Here is a 13133-nt window from a genome sequence, read left to right as displayed (position 1 = left end):
TTACGACATTCTTAACTTGATACTATATAAATGACATCCGTTATACGACCCTGACTATTAACGGCATTCTTAATTTGAAACTATTTAAATGTGATCCGCTATACGACAATGATTATTTATGAAATTCTTTACCCTAGATCATTTGAATGACATCCGTTATACGACACCGACTAATTACGACATTTTTGAACGCGTCACTAATGACAACCGCTATATGAAACTGACTATTAACGGCATTCTTAAATGATACTATTTAAATGATATCCGCTATACGACACTGACTAATTACGACACTCTTAACCATAAACAATTTAAATGCCATCCGCTATACGACGATGATTATTTATGACACACTTTATGCGAGATTATTTGAATGACAACTGCTATACGACACTGACTAATTACGACATTTTTAACGCGTCGCTATTTAAAAGTCATCCGCTATACAACACTGATTATTTAAATGACAACCACTTTATGGAACTGATTATTTACGACATACTTTATGCGATACTTTTTAAATGAAATACGCTATACGACACTGACTAATTATGACATTTTTAACACGACACTATATATATGACATCCGCTACTATAGCGGTGTTTCCGGATGACTTCCTCTTTCTAATACTTTGTCCACCGCTTTGTTTTTTCCGCGGAATTCACGAATTCACTGGATTTTGTTGCCTGACATAATCTGTGATTGACAGTTCTGTGCTCATCAATTAGCGTTGATAATGTCTACGATACATCCAACGGAAGTATTTTGCAATAGTAAACAAAGGCCTATACTTTGCTTTGTGTTTCGCCACATAAGAAGTTGCCTTTTTCCCCGGTGTTCAAGTAAAGTTCGAAACATTGAAGTTTGACTATTACTATATTTTATGTTTAGGATAATGAATATTTCCTTTCTGGTCTGGCATCTTTCCGGTGATTACCGAGTCGGGCATCACTCTATTTTGTGTTTCTTCCTATCAGATTTTGTACACGCATTCTGGAAAGTGTTCCTTAGATCTTCAGTCCCTGAGGTTTACTATGATATTGTTGAGCGTTTTTTGAAGTTTTGTGGCCGTTGCTTTCTCATTTGCATATGAAGCCTGGATGGCGATTGTTAACGACGTCAATGACCCCGACTTACCCTTACACCTCATGAAATTGATAATTTAAAACGTTATTAGCAATAGCGTGACCTCAAAAGGTCAACGTGATGTTGTCTCACTTTGTCTATGATTAACATGATCTAACCATGACCCTCTACGGTTAATAAAAGCTACAACAAGGTTATACTTTCTTGTTTTACATTTCCAACAACGTTCTCAGAGCAAACACATCACTTTGGGTTGTTCCAGATCTTTTAGAATCACTTGTTACTAATGGGGATAACCGTTGTTTTATTTTGATTTGACATTATTCCCTGATTATCTTACCGGAAAAACAGCTTTCTCAATTGATTCCAGTTTATTTCCCGGCCCATCAAACTTCGTTGCGGGAGACATGAATACACTTTATGTGAGAGTATAACTAACATGTTAATAGTGGAACGCCAAGAGTTAACGAAAACTTCCATCAGTGAGGTGTATTAGAAGGACATCATATGACCTTTATTCACTATTTGAAGCTAAGTGTTTTAGGATGGCCTGATATAATTGATACAATTGATCAATCGAAAAACAAATTGACATCTAATCTACACGATCGGCGTACTACATATCGTAAAGTCCAACTCTTTCTTAAGCAATTGGACGTGCTGTAACCATGATTGATGCAGAAACGCAAACCTCAAAGTGAAAAATCATGAAAGGTATGTTTGATTCACCCTGTCATTTAAGTTTCAAGGGTTTAACATTGGTATGACTTAAGATGTGAGATTTTTTATTTAAAAGCAAAAAGAAAAAAAGACACTTACAATGCGCACATTTAACTAATATTTATTTACAGATGCACAATGAATGCAGCAATACACATTTTACAATCATATGAGTAAGTATGAAGCATTTCTAAGAAAAGTATTCTGTCCTAATCCACACGGCAGCATGTCTGCAAGGACTACATGCACGAATGATAACGAGGAAGTATCTACTTCTACCCTCACAATAATAGGATAGAATTCAAAATGTCGGTCTCCTCAGGTTCGATCCAAATGAAAACCTGACAGTTATGACATAGTAGATTTATGCATTATAAACTCGACTGAAACATTCTCAAAAATAGTTATAACTGGTCGAATGGTTTATTTTACAGTCACATTTACAAACATGTCCCCACAGTCGGTTTGTATTGAAACATCATATCTGTTTTTGTTTGTGGTAATGGCAAAAGTTTCAACAGAAAACTAATTGAGATACATTTCTGAAATATATGTTGATATAATAGCATATTTGAAGTGGCAAAAAAGAAAAAAAATATCTGGGGTAAATTCCAACATGCTTAAAAATAAAAAATGAATACATCACCTATCGACTTGCACAGTATTCTTTTGAGGTTCTCCGGAGAAAAACAAAACAGGTTTATGTCATGAATGATACTGAAAATTATCATAGACATTTTTTTTTTATCCCAGTCATTATCAAATATTTTGTAATCATACAAAAATTGAAATTCAAATAAGGTTGTAGATTAAATACTAAAATGATACATTTATGCTTATCCTGACGAAGCACTTTAACGTTCATCTTCTACACAGTTATGTTTATAATTATCTAATAAATACTGTAGTCAGCTAGAACTTGCATTGATTACACAAAAATGTATAAGATGAGTTAAATATTAGATATAAGTTACGTGTAACACACAAGTGATACGCATCAGAACGTTGTGCTGCAGCAAAAAATACAATAACTTTACAATATTGTAGCGAAAGGACTCTTGGAAAATGCGCAGATCCTGCGTTTTGCTTCTATCCTGTATAATGTATGATGGAACTTTACCAACAGTTGCAAATAATGGGTCCGCGCTTGTTCTGTGGAACATTAACTTTGATTTTTTGCTATAGTTTTACCTCTTTTAACCGACAATCGTGCATAGACATCACTCATCGATAAGACTACTACTTCGGAACTGATTTAAGCTAACTATACGTGCTCAAAAATTGTCATGTGCTATTATTCATTGATTAATTGAACATGTCTTAAACTCATTAGCAAGACGCTTTCGGTAACAAGTATGGTGATTCTACTGATCCGACTGATAATAGCCTTTCAAAAAACATTATTAGTGTTTCGGAACTGCAAACCATGCCACCGCGATAAATAACACAATTCATTCCTGGTAAGATAAAAAAAGATGTGAAATGAATGTGGCATGAATATATGAAAGGATGCTCACCAATCCAAAACAGCTGTCCACATATACATAAATCTCCATGGCAATTAAACGTACGATATACAGTTAGTGTATGTATGTCATAGTTTAATTCTACATGAAGCTACAAAGGTCCAGTTAATATTTAGTCAGATATATCACTATATACGGCAAAATAAAAATATATAAAAATGATATTTATACTATAAGCATGTACAATCTAGCATGTACGACATATAACAAGTAGCATTGTTAGTTTAAACCGATCGATACTATGATCGATAATGTCCTACATACAGTTACATCCATGTATCCCGTATCTGGAACAGACTCTTCTCTGTATTTCTCTTCAGCCATCGTCCTAAGACGATACAAGCCTTTTCCTCGAGTGATCTTGGTTTCCTGCGTTCTATTTCTGACAGAACATCTTGTGTAAATCCGAGAGATCGTCCAATCATTCGCCAATATTTTGATCGAATCCTCTTCTGGTATATCCCCAAAAGCGTTTCCTTCTCGTGATCTACAAAACAGTATCTTAAAGAATCGGTATTGCTTAAAATTAGAAAAATATTATGCAAGTGCTTGCAACACGTATATACCTTTACTTAAAAAGATTATATCATATAGATAATATAACTGAATCTGATAATGGATTTAGATTGTATAATAATAGATATATATATCATCGGTAGCATTATCCAAGATAAAAATTGTCATTCTTACCAAGACGCCGGTTTCTCCCTCTGAACGACTAAAATGATAAAACGAACAAAATAGTATAAATTATGTAACCTTAAAGTTAATATTATATATGTTTAAAAGATTGATAGTTTTATAACCTTTGTTTATTGTGATTTACAAAGATCTCTATTGGAGACATCATTATATGGTTTCCAGATTAAGTATTTCACTTAGTTACTAATCACGTGTCACAAAAAATGGAATTATCAAAGTATCCTTGTTTGGACATTAAAAGGACCTGTATTTAATTTATTTGAAGAATATAAAACATAACTTCATATGCATAATGCGTTGATTTAAAAATGGTTATATGTTTATTGTTTAACTATTATGTTTGCCGTGCATTTTTTTTATAACAAAGTACTACTTACAAGTGCGTAATTTGATTCATACGGTGCGATTGATGTTTTCACACTGAAATGAACAAACTCTCAACAGTTGCATATTTTCCCCAAAAAAAAATTCACGTATAATAGTATTAATTCATCAATTGAAAAAGTATACCCGATCTCAAAAAGGCAGACTCATGACTGATATATTCTGAATAATTCGAACATGATGCGCTTAGAAAGTCACTCGTTAATTTATGCATTGAGATTACATGTCAATCTGCGCAGACTCTTTTTTTCGCATTAATGTGTGTGCCACTATATCGCGAGTTTATGACTCATGAAAATAATCAATTATCCATATCATTAAACTTACACGTTTAGTGAAACATGATTTAATGCGCACGCATACAAAAAGGTAAGTTCTGAAGATACATGTTCGTACAATATGAGTATCCATGTAATATGTTCAGCACCCCATTTTCTACTCCGTATCAACCAGAAACCTCTTTATTGGTCCTAGGGCGCGGAGGCCCAAGAGCGAATATTGTTTGAGATTCGACAAATAAAATGATATAGAAATGGTGAGATGATTGTCTTTTGTATCGTATACTACACACTATAATTAGGTAAGTATTACAGTTCAATAATTCCAATAACATATAATCAGATGTAATAAAAGCGTGTTTCCTGAGAATTTTTGTAACTGGAAGGAACAATTGTATTACGTGTTATAGGCAGTTGAGTAGTGTGTCGTTCGGATATGCCGCGTGCGTGTTGATATGTAAATGTTCAAGTTGAACTTTTATCAAACTTAGCAGTATCACTCATGACAAAACAAATAGCACAAATCCATGTATATGATAAAACATTTATTATAACTGAAACCTTATTTAGAACCTAAACAATACAGTCTCATAAACACATATGAAAACACTCATATTCCTTCTAACGCATTTTCTGATTCCAGTATGTTAACCTAAAGAAAACATTTGATACACAATTCTTTCTGTCAGTTACAGAAGCTACTTCATCTTATATAACTTACCCTTTCGGTAGACAATCGATCTGGACGCTTAAGTCTTTGTCGGACATTCTTTTACCGGCAACTCCTTCTTTCCAGTCCAGATCCCCTTGCTTTGTCAAAATCTTGATTTCCGGTTTCTGATCTGTAAACACAATTTGATATGGTGTAGTCTCGTTCATCCAGACGCTTCACCATTGGTAATTCAAGAGTATGGTCAAACACAGTACTTTAAAATGACCATCATCAACGGGCAGTACTTTTACTTTCGTGTCCGTACGTTATGTCAACGCCGTTAAACTATTCAAAGAATAAATAAATTAATGAAAACTATTGCTTGTACATGCATTCCTGAAGTATCGTTGTATTCACTATTATCGAGAAAAATGTAAGAACATGTATCAAATCTCCAGAATAATGCCCTACATTTCCACTGAATAAATCATAACTTAGCCCAACGCCAACAAGCCTGACTGAGATTGGAAAAAAGCATGCAAGGCAAGTGATATTCTACTTGTACACCATTCAAAACACTAAATCATTCTTGAGATTTGAAGCATTTTCTAACATTTACGCGATAATAGTGATAACAATGATACTTCAGGAATGCATGTACAGGTAAGTTTTTTACAATCAAAATATACAATTTCGCACCACTCAAATTGTATGACTTCAAAAGTTGAAAAGGGTGTGTCTACCTTTGACCAATGGAATAATATACCAGAATTCTGGTAAGCCTCGTTATGACTTCACAAAACGATAGCACTGGGTTTGACCAGACTCTCTGTTCGGCGTAGCTTGCGCAGACAAGTGTCTGGTTGAACGAGACTAGATATGATGTTGAGTCTTTGGTAAGTACTTTTGATAATTCAAAATAAAAAAGTTCGAAACACCGTTTGGAATTAACAATGTATCAATAATAATAACAAGTCACGTATACAATTGTTCAATAGGATTTTACGCTCATCACCTGCTGGCGGTTGATTGAGTACTTTCTTCCCAATATACTGCACTGTGATTGGTCCCGATACGTCACCCCTGGCCAATACGTGTAATATAGGAAACTTATCTCCCGGTTCCAACTAGCAAGATAAAAAAGTATTCTATAATAGAGAGTTAAATTGTTTAACAAGTCGTGTATATATAGAACAGAGTTTCAGTTTGATGTCTGATTTATCAATTACAAAATATACATATCCGGCAGATTTAAAAAAAATATATATATATGTCTAGGACAACTTTTTTCAATTTGTCTTACAATGAATTATTACATTTAGGTGATGCAGAATAACAAGGTTCAATGAAAACATTAAGTTTTGTTTCTCTTACGGCAACAACTAATGTTAAATAATTGATGTCAGTTCTTACAAAATATTTTAAAATGGGGAAAATATTACTCTTCGTGAAGATTAATATAAACCTTTCTTAGTTCAAATACAAAATTCCCCGCGAAACAATTTATATTCCTTTTATAATGTCTCTGTATACATTTATTCCGTTTTGAGGGTGCAAGTGAACTAATCTACAGCAAGAACAGTATATACCACCGTGGATTATTTAACGGATGGTCATGCTATTCTGATCAGGGAGATTTTCGGGAATCCTGGCACCAACACGATTTTAATTTCCATCAATACATCACTCATCAAAATGGGTTTTACTCAATGTATCGCAATTGAAGTCAACGTTGTTTTCGTTTGTGGAAGAGCAATAACTATGCGTCAAAGGAAACGGATTACAGCGAAATGAAGTTACAAAACCTGTCCTAATAAACAGTATTTTAAGTATAAACATTTATATTTTACAGGAATTGTAAAACAAATTATTTCAACTTATATTAATTACTCTTGTTGATCCGCATGCTTGCAAGCGGGGGATCTTAATATGGAGGAAATCAGAGCTAAATCTTTACTTCTTGGATTATTAGTTTTTTCATTCTAATACGGAAGAGCCAGTAGAGGTATATCGACGGCACACTTTGTATGTCAGTATGCATTTTCAGTTACTCTTTATGATTTAAAAAACCAATCATTTCAGTGCTGATGCAAAACTTTTAACGAAAAGAGTAGCAACTATTCACTTATGTTTGCATAAGTTTATGTTCTTTTCAATATTACGGATACGATACAATGCGTATTAAACAATGCGTATCTGAATCGAGTAATTTCGGTGCATATATAACAACTATTGTACATACGCTTACAGCGTAGCCGAATCGAAATCGATTTTGTGGACAACTCGTACACATTTTTACACCTTTGTGTGCATACGCTTCACTGGTCATTTGTCTGAAGAGGTTATTAGTTGTGTAAAAAGAACCATTCATAATCCATACTTACCAACCTGAAGAAAATGTTTAGAAATATGCAATACGCTTTCACAATTTCTTCTCAAGTGATTAATTCCCATAGATTTCAAGAATACGTTAATCTTAAGGTGTAAAAAGATCCACACAAATTTTAATTACTGCAATGTTTGAAAGGTAAGATAAGAAAAAAGTTCTTTAACAAAATGTGCATTTAAGTAATTTGATTGCTTTAATAACAAAACAAAATTTCAATTTTTATGAAAACTGTAACTAAAACCTAGCAAAATCGTTTTCAAAATATATATGACTATATGAGTTTTATCAATGTTCATTAATGCAATCATATGCAATTAACGTTATATTACCAATATCTGGATGACGGTGTTCACTGAGACAGACTCCTCTGGAAACATGAGTACTATTTTCTTGTGCAATCCCGGGATATAAAATACATCTTCGGTTTTAGAAAGAACATGTTCAAAAGCATTGTTTTGTTGGATGGCAGGTGCAATACCGGGCCAAAGGTCGGAGGCTACAGCCAGAATGTACCGTGGACAATAAGGCATGGAAGCGGATAGATATACCTGGAACAAAGCATTACCATCTTAATGTGTTAACATACATAAGTGTCTTAGAAGTATTAGGGACTCAAATGTAAGGACGTTTGCATTATTTTTCATTGAAAAGAAGAAAATAGAAGCTGAGATGGAAAGCTCACAAGTCAATTGATTCTGTATTATCATTTATTTATGTACCATACACGGTAACAATAAAAGTTGACAAAACCCGTTGGAGCAGTTTAACTAGAACTATAAAATCAAATTAAAGATGATAACTGAGTGATGCAGATTATTTACAGTTTTGTTTCTTTTTTCTTTTTTTTGTCGTTGTTTTGTCCATAATTGAGTAAATATCTCTGGTAAAGCAACATGTAACTAAGGATACTAAGGTATCAGTTTTAAAAACGGTTGTATGGTGATCATATATAATATCTTCAGTTTATTGTAGTTACCTCCCCTTCCCATGCCATGGCTTGTTGGGCGGTATGTTGTCGCCAATCACCAGAGTTACCACTATGTGTGATGAGGAATGTCGGTCGGCGAAACAGGTGGGAAGATGGTACTTTGATAGTTACATAGCACTTAAAAATATAAACATAAATATCGTCCTGTAGAAACATTTTTATCGATTGGTCTGTCATATTCAACATAAAAGATATACAAATAAATGAAAATATACAAGAGGCCCAGAGGGCCTGTATCGCTCACCTGGATATCTTAAGGGTGAGACAGACCCCAAGGCCATGCTGGAAACATATGTGCATTCATCTCTTTATACTCAGCAATTGTATATATGGTTATAGGTTGGGGATCTCAACTGTTTCCAAGCTGTGACTAAGAAACTAGGTCCCTAGGGGTTCGGTCAGACCAAATGGTCTATTCTAAGAGCATGACTTCATTCGTCTCTTTATGCCCAGTATTTGTATATATAGTTCTGGGGTGGGAATCTCAACCGTTTCAAAGTTATGACCCAGGGACTATGACTACAAAGGTGGGGCCAGACCCTAGAACCACCCTGGAAGCAAATGTGCACTCTTCCCTTTATGCTCAGCAATTGTTTATATGGTTCTACGGTGGGGACCTCAACCATTTCCAAGAAATACATGTTTTTTGGCCCAACCCCTTAGCTCGGGGGTTCAGCACGACCATTTGTACAATTTTGAATACCTGCCTACCATGAATGCTTCCGACCAAATATGATCGATATCCATGGCATGGTTCTACAGAAGAAGTCTTTTTAGCAATATAGCCAAATTGACCCCTTTTGGCCAAGCCCTCAGCCCCCTGGGGGTCAGCCACACCATTTGTACAATTTTGAATCACCACCACCTAGGGATGCTTCCGGTCAAATATGGTTGATATCCATCTCTTAGTTCCAGAGAAGAAGTTGCTTAAAACAATATAGCCAAATTAGCCTTTTTGGCCAGCCCCTCAGTGCCCTGGAGGGTCAGCCACACCATTTGTACAATTTTTAATCCCTGCCTCCCATAAATGTTTTTGATCAAATATTATTGATATCCAGTACATAGTTCTACAGAAGAAGTCATTTGCAGCAATATAGCCAATTTTCCCGCTTTTGGCCTCGCCCCTTAGCCCCCTGGGGGGTCAGCCCCGCCATTTGTACAATTTTGAATTTCCACGACCTAGGGATGCTTCAAGTCAAATATGGTTGATATCCATATCTTAGTTCCAGAGAAGAAGTTGCTTAAAACAATATAGCCAAATAAGGTTTTTTTGGCCAGCCCCTCAGCGCCCTGGAGGGTCAGCCACACCATTTGTACAATTTTTAATCCCTGCCTCCCATAAATGTTTTTGATCAAATATGATTGATATCCAGTGCATAGTTCTACAGAAGAAGTCATTTGCAACAATATAGCCAATTTTCCCGCTTTTGGCCCCGCCCCTTACCCCCCTGGGGTTCAGCCCCGCCATTTGTATAATTTTGAATTTCCACGACCTAGGGATGCTTCAAGTCAAATATGGCTGATATCCATCTCTTAGTTCCAGAGGAGAAGTCGCTTAAAGCAATAAAGCCAAATTGCTCCCTTTTGGCCCCGCCCCTCAGTCCCCTGGAGGGTCAGCCCCACCATTTGTATATTTTTGATTCCTCACCACCTAGGGATGCTTCCAGTCTACTTTAGTTAAATTCCAATCAGTGGTTAAGAAGAAGTCGTTTAAATAAATTGTTGACGTACGAACGGACGACGGACTCCACGGTATGGCATAAGCTCACCTTGGTCCTTCGAACTAGGTGAGCTAATAACGTTTTCAGAGAACTAAAGGATACCGTCATATCACTTTTCATTCAATTCTTCGTTCACAACAATGACCTACGTTGCTCTCAGAGTAAGCGGAGCTCCAATAGAAACCACATGTTGTTATCAGACATTCGATCAATATACGTGTTCACGTGACGGACTCCTCTCACAACATTAATTCTATTTTCTTGCATTTTTCTTGAAAATTCAATTTCCTTTATAAGTCATCACGGTTAATATGAAGTTATTTTGCTAAACGCTATTTTAAGGAGCCAAAGAAAAAGGTCACGGAAAATCAAACAATAACAAGTATTTATTGAAAGTTTAACATTAGCTGTTGAGAAATAAAGCAGAGGTAGCGAATTATCTATTTAAAGTTAGTCAACTTCGATACAAATTATGACTTTAAACAGGAAAAGCAAACCTTGACGTTTTTGCTATGTTTTTTTGATACACGTTAATCGTTAAAAGAGTCGAACAAAGTATTACTATATACTTGGGAAATTTCCGCTGCAGTTCATTTTCGCCCTTTTCGTCCTCCTTTATGAAGGCGGGTTAATCATCACAGCGAACATAAGTACATTGTAAACAACATGTTAGATATAAAAATTATTTTGAAGGGTTACCGGCGAAGAATGAAAGTTTGACTTTGCAAAAGATTTCTGGTATACAGTATTGACCCTTTTTCTCAAGTTTTGTGTTAGTAAACTTTTAATGTTTCCTCAAATTTTACTATATCAGCTGAATATATGATGATTGTGTGCTTACCGGAGATTGTCGACCACCTCGGACGTCCGTGCTGCTTGACAATGCACGTGCATGTTGTCTGTTAGGAAAGTTGATTCTGAAGAACATACTGAGTGGGTCAGTATAATTTCCGTATGGAATCAATCCCTGATTATCGGCCTCAGATGTCGTGTAGCAGTCCACATCAATTCTACAGCTCACCACTTCAGCTAGGAACTCAACGACTAACATGTCATCTGCCTCAGACCAGTCGTTAGAATATCTGTAAAATAAAATGTTCGGGAAAGAGAAACATGCTCATTATATAGAGGCACTGACTTAACAAACGGGCATAATCTGTTATAGATTTGCCTTTTTTTCAACCACTTCAATAAATGAAGCATAACTGTTCTCGTTCGTAATATACCCATTTTTGTCATTGCGATTCACAGCGCCTTTATGCCCACATGCATTCCATGTCGCTACTGTGTATTACTCGCCGGTGATCAATACGACGTTTTAACACTAGCATGAGATAGTTTTTCAAGCGCTTCTTTGATTTGGTAAATTTGTAACATGCCGTCTGCTAGATAAACACAGGCATTCTCGGAAATGCATTAATTGTGCAGTAAGTCTAACGTATCTTTATTTCAAAAGCAGAGGACCATAGGGTTTTTTGTGGTGATTTGATGTGAGAATTCTCCACAGCTCATTGACTTTCTGTATAATAAAATAAATACTACATGCATTAGAGAGTGACAGTGCCTAGAGCCAGCCCGAGGTTATCACTGTCACACTCGGCTTCGCCTTGGGTGACAGTGATATCCGATGGGTGACCCTGTAAAATGTCACACTCTAATGCACGTAGTTTTTATATAATAGATATTTATGTATATAATTGATAACTTAATCGAGTTTGCTATGACTCTTATACCTTACAGAAAGTACTGTTTACCGGGAAATTTTCGCCCAGTCAAACTTTCAGCCTTCACCTATGAAACAAATATTCACTAAGTGTTTAATTCGCTCTTCACATTGAATTGCTATATGCATTATGCTAATTATACTAAATATTTTGCTGTAGTAATGTATTTGCCCTCATTACGGAGGGAGAAAAAGGTCGAATATTTACATGCAGCGAAAACGTCTCGGATTTTTTTTTTATTATATATATTCATATTTAAGTTTCATCGGCTCTCTGATGAGGTTGTAGAAATACGGATAAACAACATTTCTTGATTGTTAGTGAACAGCTTATACCTGTATTGGATTCCATTTGGTGTAGCCCTACGTCGACATCCACGTCTCAGGTTTACCAATATAAGACATAGGTTTTCTTTTTCCATTCTTTCATGGTCGTCGTCTCGGAGCAATAGCATTACGGATGACAGGAATTGGTCGAACTTAATCTCGCTCTTCTATTGAAATTGAAAACAATATGCATATAACGCAAACGTACAACAGAAAAAAACGGCCCAAAATTGATGCCCAACGGCAATACTGGCGAAAGTGGAGACGGCAAAACATCGGTAATGATGCCATTGGTATACACAAAACATTTAATACTGAGCAAAGAATAAAGAAATATTTGCATATAATTGTTAATTTACGTTCTTAAATAATTGTTCTCAATTATAAAAGAAGAAAACGTATTCTTTGTTAACCATTCACACTTAATCCTGCAGCTTTTTGGATCGTGTAAGCTTTACCTAATATCAATACCCTTTTTTTATCGCTGTAATATACTATCACTTAAGTGAATAAGCTAGCAATCAAAGTGTATATTTTCTACTGAGGTTTTCAATTAAAATCTTAAAAATATCAATAACATCGTCTGTTACTGGCGACAGTTGTGATTTTTTTTCCAGGTACTCCGGTATCCCCCCC

At 35.4% G+C, this 13133-nt stretch overlaps 2 protein-coding genes across 3 annotated transcripts in view; both read right to left on the bottom strand.

The window, feature by feature from the left end:
- LOC110441914 overlaps window positions 1–13133 on the bottom strand; it is a gene marked incomplete at its 3' end in the record, with an annotated part of 187799 nt that overhangs the window by 123446 nt on the left and 51220 nt on the right. The window lies entirely within an intron of this gene.
- Window positions 2544–12658, bottom strand: LOC110441913. 2 transcript variants are annotated; one of them, XM_021485218.1, is made up of 9 exons: window positions 12507–12658; window positions 11289–11529; window positions 8715–8843; window positions 8068–8286; window positions 6356–6476; window positions 5419–5539; window positions 4413–4455; window positions 4024–4051; window positions 2544–3820 (listed from the first exon to the last, which is right to left on the bottom strand). In XM_021485218.1, exons 1-9 carry the CDS (start codon window positions 12623–12625, stop codon window positions 3600–3602), a joined length of 1242 nt encoding a protein of 413 aa, XP_021340893.1. In that variant the 5' UTR covers window positions 12626–12658; the 3' UTR covers window positions 2544–3599. The 2 variants fall into 2 exon arrangements, with proteins under 2 accessions (XP_021340893.1, XP_021340894.1); XM_021485219.1 differs by having other exon boundaries at window positions 6365–6476.

Source organism: Mizuhopecten yessoensis, unplaced genomic scaffold (assembly GCF_002113885.1).
Source record: "Mizuhopecten yessoensis strain PY_sf001 unplaced genomic scaffold, ASM211388v2 scaffold716165, whole genome shotgun sequence".
Taxonomy (NCBI): Eukaryota; Metazoa; Mollusca; class Bivalvia; order Pectinida; family Pectinidae; genus Mizuhopecten; species Mizuhopecten yessoensis.
Note: the sequence above shows the minus strand (reverse complement) of the source record. Positions and strands in the feature narration are given on the sequence as shown.

What these genes read in the sequence shown, in the direction of transcription:
- LOC110441913 (XM_021485218.1), bottom strand. Translation starts at nt 12,625, where the DNA reads ATGCTATTGCTCCGAGACGACGACCATGAAAGAATGGAAAAAGAAAAC. An exon ending in ACACCGTCATCCAGATATTG is followed by an intron (nt 6,477 to 8,067) that starts GTAATATAACGT and finishes TTATCTTGCTAG; the next exon opens with TTGGAACCGGGAGATAAGTT. An exon ending in ATGAATCAAATTACGCACTT is followed by an intron (nt 4,052 to 4,412) that starts GTAAGTAGTACT and finishes TTATCATTTTAG; the next exon opens with TCGTTCAGAGGGAGAAACCG.